The following is a 23,725-nucleotide window of genomic DNA, read 5'->3' on the forward strand; positions in this document are numbered from 1 at the left end:
CCAGTTTTCCCAGAACGCGGCTCAATCTTATAACATTCCAGGCAAATACTACATTTAAGAAAATTATCGGCAATGAATTGTGACATACATCACTTTAATACTGTGGCTAGATCCAGTTAATGTTTGACATTTGGCATAAAAGGTTCATCATCAGTTTATGTTTGGCATAAAAAAGTTCATACCCCAAAGCCTCATTATACTTTTAGGGAAAATATAAAAGCTTCAAAAGCACCACTGTTACCTATTATAAAGTATAGTATAAGAATTTATCAGGTTAAAAAAAATTTGCTATCAAGACACTGCAAAATTTCATACTGAGGGTTTGTATAACAGCGATTGAAGCATTGTATCTAATGGCTTATAGCAATTCCTGGTGCAAGTGATGTACCTGAACATCGTGTATGTTCATCTCTGACCGCTGGGGTATTGTCTCAGGGCTGCGTTCCTCTCTGGACCCGCGCAGGGCCCTAGGCGTGTCTTGCTTCGGGCTCAGGTTGTGTTTGCCATAGTAACGGGTCAACAGGCTCTGCCTTAACGCTTCACCCTGGAGACCAGTAGACAACATCAGAGAAAGGCCAGAAGGACATTGTGGGATTAATACCATTATTATCCAGTTAATAAAATTCCTAACAATTTCAGATTTCAAGGGAAATTAGTCTCTCAAAACGCATGGGTCAAAGTGGGAAGGGTCATTTTGCTTAAACATTGACACTTTTGGGTTTTGTCTAGGGGCTGCAAACCATAAAATATTGTTTCAAATAGAACGAAACCATCGTTTCAAATAGAACAGATCTACTGCACAAATGTATGAAAATTATGTTTGAAATTTATTAATAAATGTGAAATTAAATAATAACTTGAAAGATACAAGGAAAGAGGGTAAAACGATCATGTGAATAACAGCAAAGAAAGACTCCATGCAAGAATATTATAGTCTCATACAATGTACATGATATAGACTGCATTGTGGGTTACTGGTAAGATGTAAGAGGTCAGGTTTCCCGACAGAAACTTGCAAGCCCAGCCTGTGTGCTCACCCATCCTTCTATTATCTAACATACACTTTAAACTACAGCATTCCTTATGCATGAAATGACATACCAGAACGCAACCCTAACCAGAATAAAACAATAAGCAAAAGGCGACTGCAAGCAATCATTATCACCAAGGGCTCAATCTCACTGCAGGCTCCATGACTTTGACTTCGCAAAATGAAACTGCTTGCCTAATAGTTTTGTTACCATATCTTTGGAATTACTTTAATTGTGCACGAACTTACAATATAAATGGCTTATTGGTAACTATAACATAACAAAGTAGAAATCTTTTGTCAACAAATACAGTCTCGTGTGGTTTTGACAAAAGAGTTTTATTGCCAAAACATATTGCAAACTAGCAACATAAAACATACTGCAAACTTACAACATAAAACATACTGCAAACATACAAAATAAAACATTCAATATGATGACTATGTTATAAATGCTTATTGTCCATTGGTTAATTTGTACAATGCACATCAATTCATTTTCTCATATTAACAAGGTAAGTTACAAGTGGGTCATGAAGGCCCTCAATCGCTCACCTCGTGTCATGGAAACCAATTGCTGAAGAGGTGATCTAGTTTTCGACCAGCGTCAAGCATGGCCTTCATTTTGTTAAGATAAACATTCTGACAAAGACTCATGAATACTGAGACATAAATGTGGTCTTAGAGCAGTATCTTTTTTTTAATCACGACTACACACAATTAACTGACAAATGAGAATGTTTTACGATTCATCAAGCCATCCACAAGGTAAGAAATTCATCTTTGAACTAAGATGCCTTTCAAAAATAATAATTTCTTATCAGTCACGATAAACAAAGATTGACATGGTTATGGTTATATCTCCCATAGAAAACCTTTCAGCTAAAAAGCTTATATATGAGCAACATAAGGTATTGAATAAAATAACAAACTCTCAGAATAAAATGTAAAAAAACAACATAACAAGAAGGCTATGGTCCCTAAGGCGCTCACCTTGAACACAAATAGTTTAGATGTCAAACCCCAATTTTTGGGTTGACCTGGATTTATAGTAGGCATAAAATGTTTTACTTTATTATTGTTCCCCAACATCTCTAGAACCAAAATCCATCACATGCCATCTTGGCATCATTAAGTATTTTGCTAGAAATCTAAAATGGCCACCAACATGGCTGCCAAAAGTACAAAATTTCCTATATATCCTATATTTGGAATACTGATCTTTTTTTCACTTGATTTGTTTGTGTAGGTAAATATCAACATCCTGGATGCATTTGATACAAAAAATGCTCTTGCTGCTAAAAACAAAAAATGGCTGCAAAGATGGCGGCCAAGATGATGACCAAAATGACAAAAGCGTGGTATTTTTATAACAATTTATTTTTAAACCTGCTTTTGCGAGCACAATCATACACAGTTATACCACAATTATATACATCATTTTTCTTCGTGCATATAAGAATTATATCAACTGTAATAACTCATCATGGAAATAACTCATAAAAGGAACTGAAAAAGTGCAATCTGATACATGGGGATTGGACCAAAAATGTGACTTATAAAGTATTAACATGCTGTTTTTTTATTTGACCAATTGACTTAGTTTTTGAGCTCACATGACCCAATTTCAATATCAGCCAAGATTTCATTGGGACAAATGTTCTGACCAAAGTTTCAATCAAGTCAATAAGTTTCCACTATAGCCATATAAGGAAAACTACCCGACCCACCAGTGGCCATAATTTTCAACTAACCAAAAGAATTTCCAAACTTGACTGAAGTCAAAAGAACAATTGTTCTGACAAAGTTTCATTTCAATTGGACAATAAATGTGACTTTTAGAGTGTTAACAAGGTTTTACAATAGCCATATTAGGAAATATGCTCCTATCCCAGGCGACCATGTTTTTTAACGACCCAGGCCCATTTTGAAAATCAGCCCAGATATCATAGGGACAAATCTTCTGACCATGTTTCATGAATATTGGAACAAGAAACCGTCAGAGATGGGTGATGCTCCCCAAAGGTTTTTTTGTCACAATATTGCACTATATATTCAGATACAAGGAAACATCTTGAGGGCCTAGTAGTTGGGGGGACAAGAATTTTTTTTATATAAAATTTCAAAGGGCCATAACTCAGTGAAAAATCATCCGACCAGAACCCGCTGATAATATGCACATCTCCTCTTAGTAGTGAAGCTTCCCATAAAGTTTCATTGAATTCCGGTCATTAGTTGCTGAGAAATAGCCCGGACAAAAATTGCACTATATGTACAGTTAATGGAAAATTTCAAAGGGCCATATAACTCTGTGAAAAATCATCCGACCAGAACCCGCTGATAATATGCACATCTCTTGGTAGTGAAGCTTCCCATAAAGTTTCACTGAATTCCGGTCATTAGTTGCTGAGAAATAGCCCAGACAAGAATTGCACTATATGTACAGTTAATGGAAAATTTCAAAGGGCCATTACTCTGTGAAAAATCATCCGACCAGAACCCGCTGATAATATGCACATCTCCTCTTGGTAGTGAAGCTTCCCATAAAGTTTCGTTGAATTCCGGTCATTAGTTGCTGAGAAATAGCCCGGACAAAAATTGTGCACGGTCGGACACATGAGCGGACAGACAAAGCGGCGACTATATGCTCCCCCCAAAATTTTTTGGGGGAGCATAATAAAACTGTGACTTCTAGTACGTTAACATTAACCATATGAGGAAAATTGCCATGCCCCTGGAGACCATTTTTTTTTAATAGACTGGAACCATTTTTGATCTAAGATAACATTACAACAAATGTTTTGACTATTTTTCATGAAGATTGAACAATATATGTGACTCCTAGATTGTTAACAAGGTTCTAATATAGCAAATATAGCAATACGAGGAAAACTGCTCTGCCCCCTGGTAGGCATGTTTTTCAACCAAACAGAACCATTTTTGAGCTCGTCAAGGATATCATATTCTGATCAAGTTTCATGAAGATTGGACTAAAACTGTGACTTTTATAGTGCTAAAAGGTTTTACTATAGCCATATCAGGAAACCTGGCATGCCCCCCCCCCCTGGCAGCCATGTTTTTCAGTTAACCAGAACCATTTTCGAACTTGTCCAATATATCATTGAGACATATGTTCTGAAGAAGTTTGATGAAGATTGGACAATAAATATGGCCTCTAGAGTGTTAACAAGGTAAATATTGATGACGCACAATCCACGATGCACAACTGACAAACGGTGATCACAAAAGCTCACAATGAGAACTTTGCACTCAGGTGAGCTAAAAAATACAGTTTTTGTTCAAAATCAAGAAGAACCAAGAGCCTTGTTGTTGTTTTTTAATCACAATGCCCCCTATTGCATTATGAAGCCACACATCAGGTATTTTAGAGAAAATCAGGTAAATATGTTAAGTATTTAGGAAACAACTGTGGAAACTGATGCTGGCTGGCCATACATACAGACGGACACAATGACAAACAGACAGGCAGTGAGACTACAATATGCCACTCTAACGGGGGCCGAAAAACCGTGACTAATATTACCAGCACCAGTGTGCAATAATTCGCAGATTAACAACATAAGAATGGTCAAGAGCAAAAATTTGCATACACAATAGAAGATAGAAAATCCATTTATTGGAAGCATATAATACAATATTCCAGTAAACTGAAAACTGTAGACGAGATGAGAGACATATATAGTGCTGTGATGTTTGAACATGCAACTTGCATCACCTTCCATCAACTACGTATCCAGTCGCCAGCACACACTGCAGGTTACACAGGATAATATCAAATAGACATGAGACGTAGGATTTTGTACAACAATTACTTTGTACAGCCATTGTCCAATTTCAATGATTTTAGTGTAATAATATTAAAATAATTTCTTTTATTTTTCACATAAACGCTGAGTTCTGACCGGAGAATCCCACTAGGTGACCTGCTTTTCATCTCATTGGGCCCTCATTGAAATTTAACATGTATTTTGCTGACAGCACTCTTTTCTAATAAACTATTAGCAAAATTACATCCTTTTTTGCTAAACAGATTTACCATGGGATGGAGGGCAAACCTGAGGGACAGAGGGCAAACCTGAGGGTCTGAGGGCAAACCTGAGGGACGGAGACCATTGCAGTATTCCTGCAGTATGACTAGGCGACTGGACAACACTTGCACTGAATGGTACAGATACACATGTGGATGCAACACCAATCTTACCCTATGATGATCCTCTAACTCCTTTTTTGTCATTGACTTAGTTTCCACCTTGCAAGCAGGCACACAAGAAAGACATTCTTAATACGGTTATAAGAAATCAATGACCATATTTTACCAATAGGCAAATATAATGTCAAGGCATTAGCTATAGAAATCAATGACCATATTTTACCAATGAGCAAATATAATGTCAAGGCATTAGCTATAGAAATCAATGACCATATTTTACCAATGAGCAAATATAATGTCAAGGCATTAGCTATATGAAGATAATACTGATCTGTTCATGTACACCATGATAGAGCATATAAAGCACAACAATACAGGAGGGATACATATGCAGCTTGCATTGAGGCCCTTAGGCAGACTAGATTGTACAAGGTCAAGTGTCTCACAGAACCCTAATATGAGTTATGTGTGGTTTTTACATGAGTTACAAAATTTAAAATGAGCCTTATTGTAAAAAAAAGCTTTAATGCATGTGCCGAAGGTGTCGTCCCAGATTAGCCTGTGCAGTCTGCACAGGCTTATCAGGGACAAGTCTAACAGCTTAAACTGGATTTTTGCTAAGACGAGACTTCATTTATTCGAAAATACCATTTAAGTAGAAAGTTTGGCCCCTGATTCCTAGCCTATGCCAACAGTGCAGTTTGGCCCCTGATTCCTAGCCTATGCCAACAGCGCAGGCTAATCTTGCACTACCATTAAAGCATATGTATTAAGCTCCTTTTTCCCAGACCATGGCTCCAATGTTATTTGTGTATGTTAAACACAAATCACGCCTAGAAAATTAGGGCATTTAGTTGCTCTTGTGTGTAACTTATTTCACTATCATTGTGATAACATAACCCGTTTATTAACCCTTTGCATGCTGTGAAATTTGTCGTCTGCTAAAATGTCGTCTGTTGAATTTCTAAAATTAGCATTTTCTTCGAATTTTTTTCAAAGAATACTATCAGAATAGCAAACAGTTTGGATCCAGATGAGACGCCACGTTCTGTGGCGTCTCATCTGGATCCAAACTGTTTGCAAAGGCCTTTAAAATTCAGCTCCACCGCTTTAAGGGTTAATAAAGCAATTGTGAAGAATAAAATACTACAGTATATGCAGGTGTTTCATTAAGCTATGAAGTTATGAACTGGTCACTTAAAAATTATGAAGTTTATTTCTCCATACTGGTATAAGCCTGAACCATTACATTTAGTTTCTCGCTTGGATTACGTTTTAACTGTTTTTGAATTATATCATATAACAGTTTAGAACTTAATGTTTTGGTTGGTTTAGACTGCATGGTTTGCACATATAAAATCTAGATTACTAAATTAGAACACAAAGCAAGCATGTTAAGTAAATATAACAACAGATAACTGTGCCTCACCCTATCTTTGGCAACAGTTTGTGTCTTGTTCTCTTTCTTATGGGACTGAAATTTAGGGTCACATGAACACACAGTAGATCTAGCATTATATAAAAAAATTACCAACAGTTAACAATTCTACTATAACAAACAAAAAGTGTTTTTGCAACTTCTTATTGTTAACCAGTATGGCACATGATATACCATAGAGAAATGTTTCACAAAACCAGTTCAAACGTTGGTGGTTATAATTATATTGCCTCTGTTCCATGAAAACACTTTTTCTGGAAAACAGCATAAACAACCTTTGGTTGATCATTGTAGTACACCATATTTATATATAGGTCACTTGGCCTGCAATATCAATTGTATTACCTTAATCTGAAAATGAAATGCTTATTTTAAAAGAATATGACTAGAAATAATTATTGTGATGGATTAGTACATTTAAAAACAGGAAACACTGGCAAATAAAGAAAAAGGTACAAAGTGGCAATGAAATTGAATAGCAAATGCACCAATAGGGCAATATAATGTATAGGACAGGAGCCCAGCATGGTTGCTGCACACACCAGTGAGAAGTATTTAGCGACCAGATGACAGAAACATGAAGATTCTCATTCTGGGAAAACTGGGCTTAATGCATTTGCGTAGTGTTGTCCCAGTTAGCATGTGCAGTCATGTGACCTTGATAAGTCTGTGCTGACTACACAGGCTAATCTGGGACGACACTTTACGCACATGCATTAAGCCCAGTATTCCTAGATTGCTGACACATGCAGGACCATCTTATAGTGGTTACGTGTGATTATTTCAGGCTTTAAGAGTTGAATTGCACGATTTGTCTGGACCCAGTCTATGAGTATGTGATTTGTGAACATTCCTTAATTCTCCTGCACACCAGTATTCACAAATCTTTAATTAAAAATCAAACGTTAGCATGTCACCAATGTTAAACATATTAAATCCGGAATAGGTTGCAGACTACAATGTCCTCACCAGCCTGTGTCAGACCGACCGTACTCACCTTGTCACCAAAGTCGTTCTTCAGTTTCATCATCTTCTTGAGTGTTCCCAGCACCTGGATACACAACTTCTCCTGCCTTTCTTCTAGCAGCTTCTCTGTATGCCGAATCAGCCTGCACAGGAACAACAGGGCCAAGTAAGACTTAGAATGCACTTTATAATAGACTGCATAGGAACACTGGGGCAATGCTAAGCTTACAATACACTTCAGGGGACAGTTTCGATAAACGCTGTAGTACACATTTACAATACGATACATTTTGCAAAGATGCATAATTGCTTAAGTCCATATCATATGATTATAAATTTTCCGTACTTTATTAATTTTATTGGCATCTCTAACGACATAAACATTTGATGAGCATGGCGAGTTAGTTTGTCTACTTATTTTGATTACAAAATTCTCTTGTAAATTAAAATTATCGTAGGATCGTTTATGAAACGGCCCCCAGATGTATATAATTTATTATAATACCGTCTTCTCTAAAAGCCCAAATACAATACTGACCACAGGGGATACTAATACTTATATGCAAACAAAACAGCCACAAGTAAACCTTTTTACGTAATTTTGTTTATTCCATAATTTTTCTTGCCATTATTATTTTAACCTTTTCCAAATAAAAAAGTTTCATAAAAAATCTGACATGTTAACACATTTAACAAGAGCTGTCACCATAGGATAACTTATGCCCCCTATAAACGCTTGGTAGAAGTTATGAGCTTTTTTTTAAACATAAACGCAGATTTCAAAACCTAAACGCGGACCCTCAGTTCAAGGTCAAGGTCACAAGGGTCAAAATTTGTGTGCGTATGGTAAGGCCTTGTCCATATACACATGCATGCCAAATATGAAATTGTTATCTGAAGTGACATAGAAGTTATGAGCATTTTTCGAAATCTAAACGAAAAGGTGACGGACAGACGGACGGACAGTACGATCACTATATGCCCTCCTTTGGGGCATTAAAATGTCTTAGAATATCAAAATAAATAAGAAAGCCACATAAACTAGAGAGAGGACACCATGCTAAATCCTTGAAATGCACTAAGTGACCCAGTGACCTAGTTTTTGACCGGGCATGACCCATATTCGAACTTGACCTAGATATTGTCTTGATACAACTTCTGACCAAGTTTGGTAAAGATCAGATGAAAACTACTTCAATTAAATAGTGGACATCATGCTATATCCTTGAAATGCACTAAGTGACCATGTGACCTAGTTTTTGACCCGGCATGACCCATATTCGAACTTGACCTAGATATTGTCTAGATACAACTTCTTACGGACAGACAGTGCAAAAACTATATGCCCCCTTTTCTTCGAAAGGGGGCATAAAAATAATATCCTAGTCCCTTTAAGGAAAAATACACACTGAACCTCGCTCTGGGAAAATGGGGTATGTTTGCAAAGGTTGTCCCAGATTAGCCTGTACAATTCCACCGAAACTGGACTTCCTTTAAACTAAAAATACAATAAACAAAAGTGCCAAACTGTCACAAGATACGCCCGTTTGAAGGTTTTGGACAACTTGATAACTTGACCATGACCCATATTTGAACTTGACCTACATATCATCTAAACACAACTTCTGACCAAATTTGGTGAAGATCAGATGAAAACTACTTCAATTAAAAAGCGGACACAATGCTAAATGCTTGAAATGCAATATGTGACCTCATGATCTAGTTTTTGACCCGGCATGACCCATATTTGAACTTGACCTAGATATTGTCTAGACACAACTATTGACCAAATTTGGTGAAGATCGGATGAAAACAAGCAAATTCGTTGAATTGATATCCCCGCCAATATGCTTCTGGACACAAAAGTGTTATATTTGACACACAAAAAAGCATTTTTTCAAGATACAAAGGGCCATAACTCCGTTATTAACAGATGGTGTGCAATGCCATTTGCCGTGCACCATCCTCTTGTCCATATATATACTCATACTAAGTTTCATTGAAATCCCCCAAAGCACTTGCAAGATATGGCTCCGGACACACAAAAAAGCATTTTTTAAGATACAAAGGGCCATAACTCATTATTAACAGATGGTGTACAATGCAATTTGGCGTGCATCATCCTCTTATCCATAAATATATACTCATACCAAGTTTCAATGAAATCCACCAAAGGACTTCCAAGAAATGGCTCAGGACTGACTGAAAGACGGACGGACAGACAACACCAAAACAATATCCCTCCGCCTATGGCAGGGGATAACTACTTTAATTAGAGAACGGACACCATGCTAAATGCTTGAAATGCACTAAGTGACCCTGTGACCTAGTTTTTGACCCTGCATGACCCATATTCGTACTTGACCTAGATATTGTCTAGATACAACTTCTGACCAAGTATGGTGATTATCGGATGAAAACTACTTCGATTACAGAGCGGACACCATGCTTAATGCTTGAAATGCACTAAGTGACCCCGTGACCTAGTTTTTGACCCGGCATGACCCATATTCGAACTTGACCTAGATTTTGTCCAGATACAACTTCGGACCAAGTTTGGTGAAGATCGGATAAAAACTACTTCAATAAGAGAGCGGACACCATGCTAAATGCTTGAAATGCACTAAGTGACCCTGTGACCTAGTTTTTGACCCTGCATAACCCATATTTGAACTTGACCTAGATATTCTCTAGATAAAACTTCTGACCAAGTTTGGTGAAGATCGGATGAAAACTTTTTGAATCTGAGAGCGGACACTGCTGTGGACGCCGCCCGCCCGCCGCCAAGGTGAAACTATAATACGTCCCGTTTTTTTAAAACGGGCGTAAAAAAAAGAGATATCCATAATAATCCTGTACAAACTACACAGGTTAATCTGGAATGACACCTTAGGCAGATGCATTAAGGCCAGTTTTCCCTAAAGGCAGCTCATTCAAATAAAGCCCACCTTGAGATGAATCCACCACTCTCACACTTCTTACGTTCCTCTGTGCCAGAAGGGAACAGCAGATCAGGCTGGTGCAGCACATCCACCAGGACAGACAACTCTGCCTGGACTAGGGGAGCTAACTGGTCCTCCAGCAACTCTACTATACCCTGGAGAAAGAGAACAATATGAGCAGGACAGACAACTCTGCCTGGACTAGGGGAGCTAACTGGTCCTCCAGCAACTCTACTATACCCTGGAGAAAGAGAACAATATGAGCAGGACAGACAACTCTGCCTGGACTAGGGGAGCTAACTGGTCCTCCAGCAACTCTACTATACCCTGGATAAAGAGAACAATATAAGCAGGACAGACAACTCTGCCTGGACTAGGGGAGCTTACTGGTCCTCCACCAACTCTACTATACCCTTGATAAAGGGAACAATATGAGAAGGACAGACAACTCTGCCTGGACAAGGGGAGCTAACTGGTCCTCCAGCAACTCTACTACACCCTGGATAAAGAGAACAATATGAGCAGGACAGATAACTCTGCCTGAACTAGGGGAGGTAACTGGTCATCCAGCAACTATATTATACCCTGGATAAAGAGAACAGTATGAGAAGGACAGTCAACTCTGCCTGGACTAGGGGAGCTAACTGGTCCTCCAGCAGCTCTACTATTCCCTGGATAAAGAGAACAGTATGAGAAGAACAGACAACTCTGCCTGGACTAGGGGAGCTAACTGGTCCTCCAGCAACTCTACAGTCTACTATACCCTGGATAAAGAGAACAGTATGAGAAGGACAGACAACTCTGCCTGGACTATGGGAGCTAACTGGTTTTCCAGCAACTCTACTATACCCTGGATAAAGAGAACAATATGAGAAGGACAGACAACTCTGCCTGGACTAGGGGAGCCAATTGGTCCTCCAGCAACTCTACTATACCCTGGATAAAGAGAACATTATGAGCAGGACAGACAACTCTGCCTGGACTAGGGGAGCTAACTGGTCCTCGCGCAACTCTACTATACCCTGGATAAAGAGAACAATATAAGGAGGACAGACAACTCTGCCTGGACTAGGGGAGCTAACTGGTCCTTTAGCAACTCTACTACACCCTGGATAAAGAGAACAATATGAGCAAGACAGACAACTCTGCCTGGGGGGGGCTAATTGGTCCTCCAGCAACTCTACTATACCCTGGATAAAGAGAACTATATAAGCAGGAAAAACAACTCAGCCTGGACTAGGGGAGCTAACTGGTCATCCAGCAACTCTACTTTACCCTGGTTAAAGAGAACAATATGAGCAGGACAGACAACTCTGCCTGGACTAGGGGAGCTAACTGGTCCTCCAGCAACTCTACTATACCCTGGATATAAATAGAAGGATATGAGCCTGGTTCTGGGAAAATTGGGCTTAATGTATGTGCTTTTAGTGTAATCCCAGATTAGCCCGTGCAGTTTGCACAGGCTGATCAGGAACATCACCTTCATATAAACTTGATTTTTTGCTGAGAAGAAATTTTATTAAAATTAAAAATACCATAAAAGCCGAAAGTATCGTTCCTGTTTAGCCTGTGCGGACTGCAAATGCTAATCTGGGAAGACACTAAAAGCACATGCATTAAGCCCTGCTTTCTCAGAACAAAGCTAATATAGAAGGATAAAATTGTCTAAAGTCCTCAATGAAACTATCCCTGGGGGATAGAACAAGTGACATGTTCAATGATGTAGACTAAACCTTGTCTTTAAAAGAATGTTTGAAACTATATTAGATTTAAAATAATCTTATAGTTATCTTGATATGAAATATAGATAAAAGCATGCAGTTCAGTAAATAACATTTAACTTTTGTAAAAATGCTTGTTTTTTAACTTATTTAATAAATAACTGTCTTTGACTCACAATAGTAAAAAATTGTTGCTACACAGAAATAGACGTTTGGAGACATTTTTACCCAGTTTCTAAGAAAACAAAAATTAATTTCATTATTTAATGCCTTGTGATTTTTCACAAACATTTAACTAGAGTGTTCACAAGTTTTTTTACTATATAAATATAAGGAAAAAGACCCCCACCCTGGCGGCCATGTTTTTTTACCAATCCAAACCATTATCGAACTCAACTGTCCTATCCAGGTGTCGTAGTGCGGTCTCCTTCGCTTACGCAAAAGAACCGGTCACAGGACGGTTACAAGTTATGTAACTTTGTAAGCACTTATGTAATGCGGAAATATTTATTTCACAAACTCTTATTTCTGGTCAGGATGAATATACTGACTGGTTGTAATTCCATTAACTAAAGGCGTTCAGTCAGGGACGCCTAAATACACTCAAGAATTTATTTATAAGTGAAAATCAAGGCAGCTTTAACAAAAATAAGAACAGGTACAAGCCAAGTCTAAAGAATCTAAGTATCGTTACAAAAATGAACAACATACAGCAAATACCTTAATGAATGTAAAAATAAGTTCAAAATCTGTCCTAAAAAAAACTGATATAAATATAAGTAAATGTTAGTCTAGAAAGTGCTTCAAAAATCTAGTTTACAAAATAGGTCTAATTTAATCTAAAGAACAGTATTTAAGGAGATTAGGAAACTTCAGTGAATCAAATGTAAAAATAAGAAAAAAATACTACAGTTATTGAAATAGAATAGAGTTTTTCTAATTAAGAAAATGCCAAATAAAAAATAATCTAAATAATAAGAATAATTTAGAAAATAATGCCAAAATGTCTTGATGCTGGTGTTAAAAATAATTTAGAGTTTAATTATTTAAAAATTCCAACCTTTTTCAAGAGCTGTTAACTTTTCAAGAAAGCATCAAGAGGTGTTTAAATCAGCCCAAGCAGCTTATTTTATACAGTTCAGAAGAGATCAATGGCAGAGTAATCAATTTTCCCTCAGAACAGTGCATTTATCAATGATCAATATCTTCCCAAATTCCAGAGCAGAACTAAAAATAGATTACTGAACCAGGTTAAACAAAGGAGATAAATACTGCATAAATACTGCAAAATCAGTTACATGTTGTCTTTCTTTCAGTTATCTCTTAGTTGATAGCACAGTTAATGTCACATAATATTGACATAATAAAACCTAACTTTACTACACAGGAAACCAATGTTCTGACCGAATTTCATAAAGATTGAGCAAACAAGAAAGTTAACAAGATTTTACTATAGCCATATATAGCCATATAAGGAAAAATGCCCCGCCCCTTGGCAGCCATGTTTTTCAAGCCAAGGTTACCATTATTGAACTCATCCAAGATATCATTGGGACAAATCATCTGAGCAAGTTTCATGAAGATCGGAAAATAGCTGTGGCCTCAAGAGTGTTAACAAGGTTTTACTATAGCCATATAAGGAAAAATGCCCCGCCCCCTGGCGGCGATGTTTTTCAACCAACGGACATCATTTTCGAACTCGTACAAGATATCAATGGGATGAATCTTCTGACCAAGTTTTATGAGGATCGGACAATAAATGTGGTCTCTAGAGTGTTAACACGATTTTGCTATAGCCATATATAGCCATATAAGGAAAAATGCCCCGCCCCTTGGCAGCCATGTTTTTCAAGCTAACGTAACCATTTTCAAACTAATCCAAGATATCATTGAAACCAATCTTCTGACCAAAATCATGAAGATTGGACAATAAATGTGGCCTCTAGAGAGTGAACAAGGAAAATGTTGACGTCGCACAACACACGACGGACAAACGTACGACGGACAAAAGGCAATCACAAAAGCTCATCATGAAGTGAGCTAAAAACATTCATTAAGGTCAACATGCTTTTACACCTTAGTAACCATGGTAACTTAGTAAATGTCCCATAAAACTTTGCAGGACATTAGAATTACAATGAGATGTTTGAGAAGCATAAAGATATTAAACACATATTTAAATTTTTTTAAACGACACAATTCAGTCCCAATAAATTGAACTTCAAACTGTTGTCATAGTTTTATTACCCTTTCACCCTCAGCTGCAAAGTGAAAATTGCTGTATGTAACCAGCATGAAACCAGAACAGCTTGCGAGTAACTCCCAGGCTGTTCTGGTTTTATGCTATTTGCTTCTCAGCAGTATCTTATGGTTGGAAAAGGGCCTTAAAATCTTTAATTTAATAAGAAAGGTTTTTAATATAATTTAATTTTCTCAGGGACAAAAAATGTGTATCTAAGCTGTAAGGGATAAGAGAGGGTCCAGTTCCCTTGACTAACCCACCTGGAGTCCCTCTATGATGTTCCTGTTTTCCCCAGGCCTGGATATCACGGAGATGGACTCTCGCTTGCGACTGATGCCCTGCCACTTGGCCACCTTGCTCTTGATCAGCTGAGACTTCTCAAACATGGACACCACCTGGATGTCGAGGTCCGAGGGGATGGCTATACCACGGTTCTTGGCTGAAAACAACACACAAGAGACTGTATAGAGACACTCATGGTTGTGTAAGGCCTTACTCTGGCAAATCTGAGCTCAATGCATGTGCATTAAGGTCCGCCTTTAAAGGACTTTTTTTGTTTACAGAAAAAAAAATTCTGAACAAAAATCCAGTTTAGGCAGAAAAAGTTGTCCAAGATAAGTCTGCAAGGCTAATCTGGGGTTATACACCAATGCATTTTGTCCAGTTTTCCCAGAGCCAGGCTCAAAGAGCTCATAGACCTGTTTGTGTGCGATGTGGGGCCATCATGGTTGGTTCTCTAACATGGTATATTAACAGAAGCTTGGATATTTTTTTCATAAAAGATCATTGGAATATATAATTACTTAAGAAAAAAACTGATTTTATGTGTGATTCCATGAAAAACAAAACAAATATCAATGAATAACACAGCAGCATTGCATGTTGGTGAGCATACGCAATGACTTTCAATAAATACTGCAGATGTCATGCATAACGGTTCCATACGGATGCAGTATCAATGTCATAGCAGGCATAACAGTTCAATACGGATGCAGTATCAATGTCATAGCAGGCCTAACAGTTCAATACGGATGCAGTATCAATGTCATAGCAGGCATAACAGTTCAATACGGATGCAGTATCAATGTCATAGCAGGCCTCATATTTCCTGAGCCTTGCTCTGGATAATCAGGGCTGAATGCATGCGCTAAAGTTTCGTCCCAGATTAGCCTGTACAGCCTGCACTGACTAATCAGTGACGACACCTTCCAAATAAACAGGATTTTCTTTGAAAAGAAATTATACTTCAACAAAAATACAAAAAAAGCTGAAAGTGATGTCCCTGATTATCCTGATAGGAATGCACAGACTAATCTGGGACAACACTTTCTCCATATGCATTAAGCCCAGTGTTGCAGAGCAAGACCATAACAGGTATTACCTGGACTGGTATTCACAGTGGTGAAAGCTAGGCTAATATAAAGTCTGTGTGATAGTGGTATGTGCCAGGATTGTGATATATTGTGAGCGATAGTGTCGTAATATTATGTAGGGTGTGATAGTGCTGTGTGACAATTGTATGTGATAGTGTTATAATGATGATAGGGTTGTGTGATGTTGTGTGATAATGGTGAGCGTGATAGTGGTGTGATATCTGTAAAGGTGACAGTGGCATGATAAAGTGAAGTGTGCTAAAGAATTGCTAAAGAATTGTCATAGTGGTGTGTGGCAATTGTATGTGATAGACATGGTGGTTTGTGATAGAAGAAGTAGCGTGTACTAGAGATATGGGGTATTAGTGTGTGATACTCTTAAACCCTTTCCCACTAAGAAGCAAAGTAAAAACGGCTATGTGCACACAGCATAAAACCAGAACAGCCTGAGAGTAACTCGCAGTCTGTTCAGGTTTTATGCTGTTTGCTGCTCATCAGAACCTAAGGGTTGAAAATGAAGCTTTGAAACTTGAGTTTAGTAAGAAAGGTATTTAATTAAATGTAACTTTCTAAGGGAGTACAAATGCGTCAAAATATGTATCTAAGTGGTAAAGGGTTAATGATGGTTTGTGTTATTGCAGTGTGTGATAGTTGTGTGTTTAAATGGAGTGTGATATCATAATGTGTGAAAGGAAGTAAAAAAAAGTTTCACATAATTTTGATCACTGTGTTTGAAAGTCATGTGCCATACTTGACTGTAATTTGGTGTGTGAAAGCAGTGTGTGATAGTGTATTGTCCTAAATCTGGAATCAGTCAAGACAAACATACTGCACAGCAAATAAAAATGGGAACTGGTAAGAACTGAATATACTTACTGATATCATCTTCTATGGTTATGTACAGGATAAATGAAAATTAATAGCTATTTCAGAATTATTTATATAATTTAAGCATTCAATATATAATAATAACAGAAAATATGTTGTTCAGTTCACATAAATCACACATTTGGATATCAACACTAGGGAGACATACTTACAATGGTTAATGTTCTATTAAGGTTAATACAAATATCAAGAGATTTAATCTTCAACAATTAAATAAATTAATCTCCTTCTTTCAATCCATCAAATAAAAAACGCAATTCTTTCAATAACCAGTTAAGGGTTGCACTCTCTGTTCAACTGAGGACAATCATCACAAGGTGCATCTGATTACATACAAACAAAAATGACTTAATGCGTGTCTGAGTATCAGATATGAGTCATGTTCTGAGAAAACTGGGCATAATGCACGTGTGTAAAGTGTCATCCCAGATTAGCCTGTGTAGTCCGCACAGGCTAATCAGGGACGACACTTTCCGCCTTAATTGGATTTTTGCTAAGAAAAGACTTTATTTAAACGAAAAATGTCATAAAAGTGGAAAGTGTCGTCCCTGATTAGCCTGTGTGGATTGCACAGGCTAATCTGGGACGACACTTCAAGCACATGCGTTATGCCCAATTTTCTCAGAACACGACTCATATTAAAACCTCCCCACCCCAGGTACCACATGAAAGGGACTTTGCATGTATCACCACATGATAGCAACTTTGGACCACCACACTCAAGGAAAATAGTTGTTTTGAGGAATTTGAAGTCTTTCATGTCATTCAATTGAATTGTTACATCTTATTTTTTATATTATAAACTAAAACTACTACAAAAACTATGGTGAAAATCTGTGCATGGGTGGAATTGTATATAATTAATTATATATGAGGCAGACTGAGAGACAAATTTACATTTCAACAACTGATAACAATATACTTTATTAACTAGAGCTTTGTCACCCACGTGCCGCATTGACACAGACTATTTTGCATGCTGTCTTTACAAAACAAGAAAAGCTAATTTATGGCGATTTTTAAGAATTATTATGCCATAATCATTTATGGCCATTTTTTACCTTTAAACTCAAAGTGTGACCTTGACCTTGGAAATATCGACATAATTCTTTAGTGCAACATACCGTCCAATGATGGTGAACAAATGATTTTAAAATCTCACAATGAAAAACATAGATATGGCCCGGACAAGCACATTTATGGCCTTTGTTGACCTTTGAACTCAAAGTGTAACCTTGACCTTGTAGATATCAACGTAATTCTTTCGCGTGACACACCATCCAATGATGGTGAACAAATGTGCCAAATGATTTAAAAATCTCACAATGAACGACATAGTTATAGCCCAGACATTAGCTCATTTATGGCCTTTTTTGACCTTTGAGCTCAGTGTCACCTTGACCTTGGAGATATTGACCTAATTCTTTTGCGCGACACACCGTCCAATGATGGTGAACAAATGTGCTAAATGATTTTAAAATCTCACAATGAACAACATAGTTATTGCCCGAACAAGCTCATGTATGGCCATTTTTTACCTTTGAACTCAAAGTGTGACCTTGACCTTGGAGAAATCGACCTAAATTTTTTTCACGACACACCGTCCAATGATGGTGAACAAATCTGCCAAATGATTTTGAAATCTCACAATAAATGACAAAGTTATGGCTCGGACAAGCTCATTTATGGCCATTTTTGACCTTTAAACTCAAAGTGTGACCTTGACCTTTGAGATATCGACGTAATTCTTTCGCCTACACACCGTCCAATGATGGTGAACAATTGTGGTGAATGATTTTAAAATCTCACAATGAACAACTTACTTATGGCCCGGACAAGCTTTCGGGACAGAGTGACAGACTGACCGCCCGACAAAGTGACTCCTATATAGCCCCCATTACCATTGGTAATGGGGGTATAATAAATTCCATTTACCTCAACAAATGAAAGGTACAACAATTCTGTATATGTCTTGGTTATTTGGACACTTAAGCCTTATAAAAATTATTTGTTTACTGAAATATAAGCTGCCAAGTTTGACAGAAACACACAAAATAGACGCAAGAACGGCTTCAATGTCCATATATGAGTGGTGTTCTGAGAAAACTGGGCTTAATGCATGTGCGTAAAGTGTCGTCCCATATTAGCCTGTGCAGTCCGCACAGGCTAATCAGGGACGATACTTTCCGCTTTAATAGTATTTTCATTGAAAGGAAGTCCCTTTTTGCAGAAAATCTAGTTTAAGCAGAAAGTGCCGTCCCTGATTAGCCTGTGCGGACTGCACAGGCTAATCTGGGACGACACTTTACGCACATGCATTAAGCCCAGTTTTCTCAGAACACAACATGTATATGCAATAACAAAACATTACATGACGGCTGTTGTCCACTATAGGCCTGATATTTAAGGAACATGTTGCTGATAAAAAAATCGTACTTTTGGGGGGAAAATTCACGATAAAATGCCCATAGTTGACCATGTATTAGTGTTTGACATGTTTTCACAAATTCAGGTCAGATTGCTGTATAAACCACAATAAAACAACTAATTGAGCCGGATGAGATGCGGAAAAATGCCCACACGTCCAGAATTAGCTCCTCAATGATAATCATGCTGAGTCATTGCAGTTATATTGCCAAACATGCTGAAGCTTTGCAGTTTTGTTGTTGAATAGATACCAAAATGATGCATATCTGAGAATGGAGATGTATGAACGATGCCAAACTGAACATTCGTTATTGGTTGCTAGTTGCACACTCTGTGTATTATAATTTTGCAATTCAACATACTCTTAGATTGATATTTATATTAACTTCGTAAAAACATTCCTCGCTGTCTTAATTTTATAACTTTCAAATTTTGTTTACAACATTTTTCAGATAAAAATCAAGCAGGGTTCCAGGAGGTTTCAGAAGCATTATTATGACACATGTGCTTGTTAAACATGGTCCCAATGGACACCTTTTTGCCAAAGTGCTATGGCGAACCATTTGGTAGCATAGTGGACAACAGGTATAAGACAAAATACAAATACCAACACAAAAACATAAAGAGTGAATATTGCTCACCATCAAATTGCATAGCTGTTGATATACATAAAGACATGCATGAGTAAATACACAATTGCAGGATAAATTAAGTGTTCGTAAAAATATGTAGCACTGTAGCAAGGGCAATTAATGAATGCAAAACTAATGGTGCAGCAAACAGACATCAATTGAGGAGTGCTCTGGAAAAACAAGGCTTAATGGCAATGTGTAAAAGTGTCATACCAGATTAGCATGTGCAGTCCACACTGGCTAATAAGGGATGACATTTTCCGCGAAAACTTGATTTAAGTTTAGAAGAAAGGTTTTGTAAACAATCAATTCTATTAAAGCTAAAAACAAAAGATGTACGTGATTAGCCTGAGCAGACTGCTGGAATGACAATATACACACATGCATTAAGACTGTTTCCCAGGCCTGGAATGACAATATACACACATGCATTAAGACTGTTTCCCAGGCCTGGAATGACAATATACACACATGCATTAAGACTGTTTCCCAGGCCTGGAATGACAATATACACACATGCATTAAGACTGTTTCCCAGGCCTGGAATGACAATATACACACATGCATTAAGACTGTTTCCCAGGCCTGGAATGACAATATACACACATGCATTAAGACTGTTTCCCAGGCCCCAGATCATAATTATGTAAGTTATAACATGTTTATTTTCATGAAATATTCAGAACCCTTACAGACCAATGGTAGATGTATGGGAATGGTTTGCATTTACAGTTCTGGCATAAAGCTGAGGCACACAACCAACATATAATTTCATATTCTTCATATGTTCATATTCTTTAAAAGAAAAACTCATTATTTTCAAATTGAAAAAATAACTCTAAAAGCTGATTTTTTTTATTGATTTCTTAAAAAAAAATTACCTAAGAACCAACAAAAGAAACATTTCATCATTAATGCATTAGAGGTACAGAGCTGTGTTGTTTTCACTATTTAAGAAGGCTATTGGTTTTATTTCCACCAAAAAAGTAAAGCTTTTGCATTTGGCTTGAGCACAGCATAATACATCATAAAGCTCGCTCTATGTATTAGTTGCGGTTGCTTGTGGAAAGGACTAAATAAACAATAAAAGTGAAATAAATGTTGGACGAATGTCATTATACACATTTATATCAACTACACATATATTCTAACCAAAATGTCTAAACCACCACTCAGTATTATTGTTGATTTCTTTAAAAGTTACATTTGTGTGATACTAGTTTGTTAAAATGTGAAACAAATGCAATGCTAAAATACTTAATGTCTTCCCTTTTGTTTGGGCATAAAAACATGTTTCCAGGTCAAACATACACACTGCCCCTTACATCTGTCAAACATACACACTGCCCCTAACATCTGTCAAACATACACACTGCCCCTAACATCTGTCAAACATACACACTGCCCCTAACATCTGTCAAACATACACACTGCCCCTAACATCTGTTACATACACACTGCCCCTAACATCTGTTCATACAGTTGAGCCGTGCTCTGTGAAAAGGGGGTTTAATGCATGTGCGTAAAGTGTCGTCCCACATTAGCCTGTGTTATATAGTCAGCACAGGCTAATCAGGGATGACAGTTTCTGCTTTTATGATATTTTCTGTTTAAAGAAAGCCTTTAACTATCTATTTATCGTTAATTATCTCTACATGCAGATCGTTATATTTATCTACATTGCGCAATTGCACCGTACTAGTAGTAGAGGTAGTTTCCTTTAAACAGGCACATGCATGACTTTTGGTTTGTTAATGTTAGATAGTAATTAATTTATTACGATGTCTTTAGTTCATTTCATTTCAATATCTTTAGTATCATAAATAAGCTATTTTCAGCACCAAATAAAAAGCTTTATTTTGAATTCAATTTAATCTGTTTTGTGCAATGATCACATACTCAAATTGAATGTCAAGGAATAGTCACAAAAAGCGTATTTGTTAATCATGCATATGACATATTCGCATTAGTGGGAGATAATTTTTCATGGAGGTAATCAACTTTGGGGAAAGACCCAAAACACAATGCTGCATCTATTGTCAAAGATTGAACATGAAAATATATCATTTGACTTTGGATACAATGTTATAGCAACATGTTAGTAAGAGTGACAAATATATAGCATATTAAACATGTCACGGGTGCATGTTAGTTTGTTCGCAGTATATAGATACATGTACGACATGTATCATGCATGACCCAGCTTAAGTGAGACAGGAATATTCTCTTCGCTTGATTAACTCATTTATGCCTAGCATCCTGAAAAAAGGACTTTGCAAACAGCGTAGACCCAGATGAGACGCCGCATAATGCGGCGTCTCATCTGGGTCTACGCTGTTTGCTTAAAGGAATTTCTGAAAGAAATATTCTAAAAATGGAAATAAATATACTAGAAATCCCTAATTTTGGAAATAAATTGATCCAATTTAGAAGGATGGGAGAGTCCACTAGGCATAAATGGTTTAAAGTTCCATTCTGGGAAAAATGCGTTCTGGGCCTCATGCATGTGCTTTAAGTTTTGTCCCAGATTAGCCTGTGCAGGTATTACTCTGGCCTGTGCAACCCACACAGTCTAATAATGGATGACACTTTCTGCATAGACTGGATTTTTGTTCAGAATAGACTTCCTTTAAACAAAAAAAAGTAAAGTGTCGTCCCTAATTAGCCTGTGTGGACTGCACAGGCTAATTTGGGACGACACTTTGCAAATAAAAATTCCTCAAGGCCTATTTTCCCAGAGGACGTCTCAGATACATTCACAGAGAGGTCATGCATGCAGACATAGACAAAGCCTACATACCCCTTGCTACAATGTTCACAACAATTCATATAATTAACATCAGCTTTCATTATCCATCTTAATCTAACTTGAGAACTCAGAAAAGTTGTTAATTGTGGGGCATGCAAATCAATGCACAGACCATGCTGTAAGCAAATTTCTGGATCACAAAATCTAGAATGTTGAACAAACTTAATCGAGATGCAAATAAAAACTGCACATAAGTCATGTCGAATGGCAACAAATGTAGGTTGAATGTTAGCCAAGATACAGGAGATGACAATAAACAGGGGGAAACCTTCAATCCCCAACTCACTAGATAGTTCAAATAGATGGGTTGCTGGAAAATTGTAAAACAGAGCAAATGAAATCAAAACTGGTGTTATTTGGCAGCCAAGTCTTACTTTATTATTCATCTGTTATCATAACATTTTAGCATTGCTCTGGACAAACAGGTTTAATGCATGTGTATGAAATGTTGTCCCAGATAAGACAGCGCAGTCTGAACAGACTAATCTGAAACAACACTTTCTGCACATGCATTAAGCCCAGTTTTCCCAAATGAGGCTAATTTGCAATGTCAAACATAATGAGAAAAAGAAGCAAGAAGCTGTTCATTCACTATCACAGCGTTTCAAATGCAAATCTTGCACAGCTGTTTGTGACCAACACAACATATCCATTCCTTGCCAATATTTTATGGAGTGTGTTATGCTTCATTAGCTCAAATCAATTTATCTAACCATAAAATTACAGTTTTTAAATTAAGGTAAAATATACATCAATTAGAAATAATCACAACAATAGAAACCACTGATTAACACATGAGTACAAATAACTACTGTAACTACTGGAAAATGCTAGACAACAATAGAGTGCCACCATTAGGATAAGATAATATTCAAGTGAGTGCACATGTACCGATGTTGGAGAGTGTTTTAATGCAGTCCTGCACATAGAAGTTCTGATTGGCGTCCCAGTTCTTGTTGGAGAGACGAAATGCTCCCTGCAGCAACTTCACAAATGTGGGCTGCCTCGACTGAAATCATGCACATGTGGTCTTTATTATGATCTCCTAAAAAGGCTTTGATCAAACTAACCTATGCATTTCATAAT

At 37.3% G+C, this 23,725-nt stretch overlaps 1 protein-coding gene across 1 annotated transcript in view; it reads right to left on the reverse strand.

Annotated features, from left to right (window-relative positions):
• The window catches only part of LOC127861130 (inositol 1,4,5-trisphosphate receptor type 1-like), a 169,175-nt gene that overhangs the window by 34,304 nt on the left and 111,146 nt on the right, over positions 1-23,725 (reverse strand). Inside the window, 9 exon segments of the mRNA XM_052399507.1 lie at positions 389-544; positions 5,253-5,300; positions 6,631-6,675; positions 7,637-7,748; positions 10,554-10,702; positions 14,771-14,949; positions 19,840-19,854; positions 20,212-20,235; positions 23,531-23,648. Coding sequence (XP_052255467.1) covers positions 389-544; positions 5,253-5,300; positions 6,631-6,675; positions 7,637-7,748; positions 10,554-10,702; positions 14,771-14,949; positions 19,840-19,854; positions 20,212-20,235; positions 23,531-23,648 — 846 coding nt within the window.

The sequence above is a fragment of the Dreissena polymorpha genome, chromosome 1, assembly GCF_020536995.1.
Source record: "Dreissena polymorpha isolate Duluth1 chromosome 1, UMN_Dpol_1.0, whole genome shotgun sequence".
Classification (NCBI taxonomy): Eukaryota; Metazoa; Mollusca; class Bivalvia; order Myida; family Dreissenidae; genus Dreissena; species Dreissena polymorpha.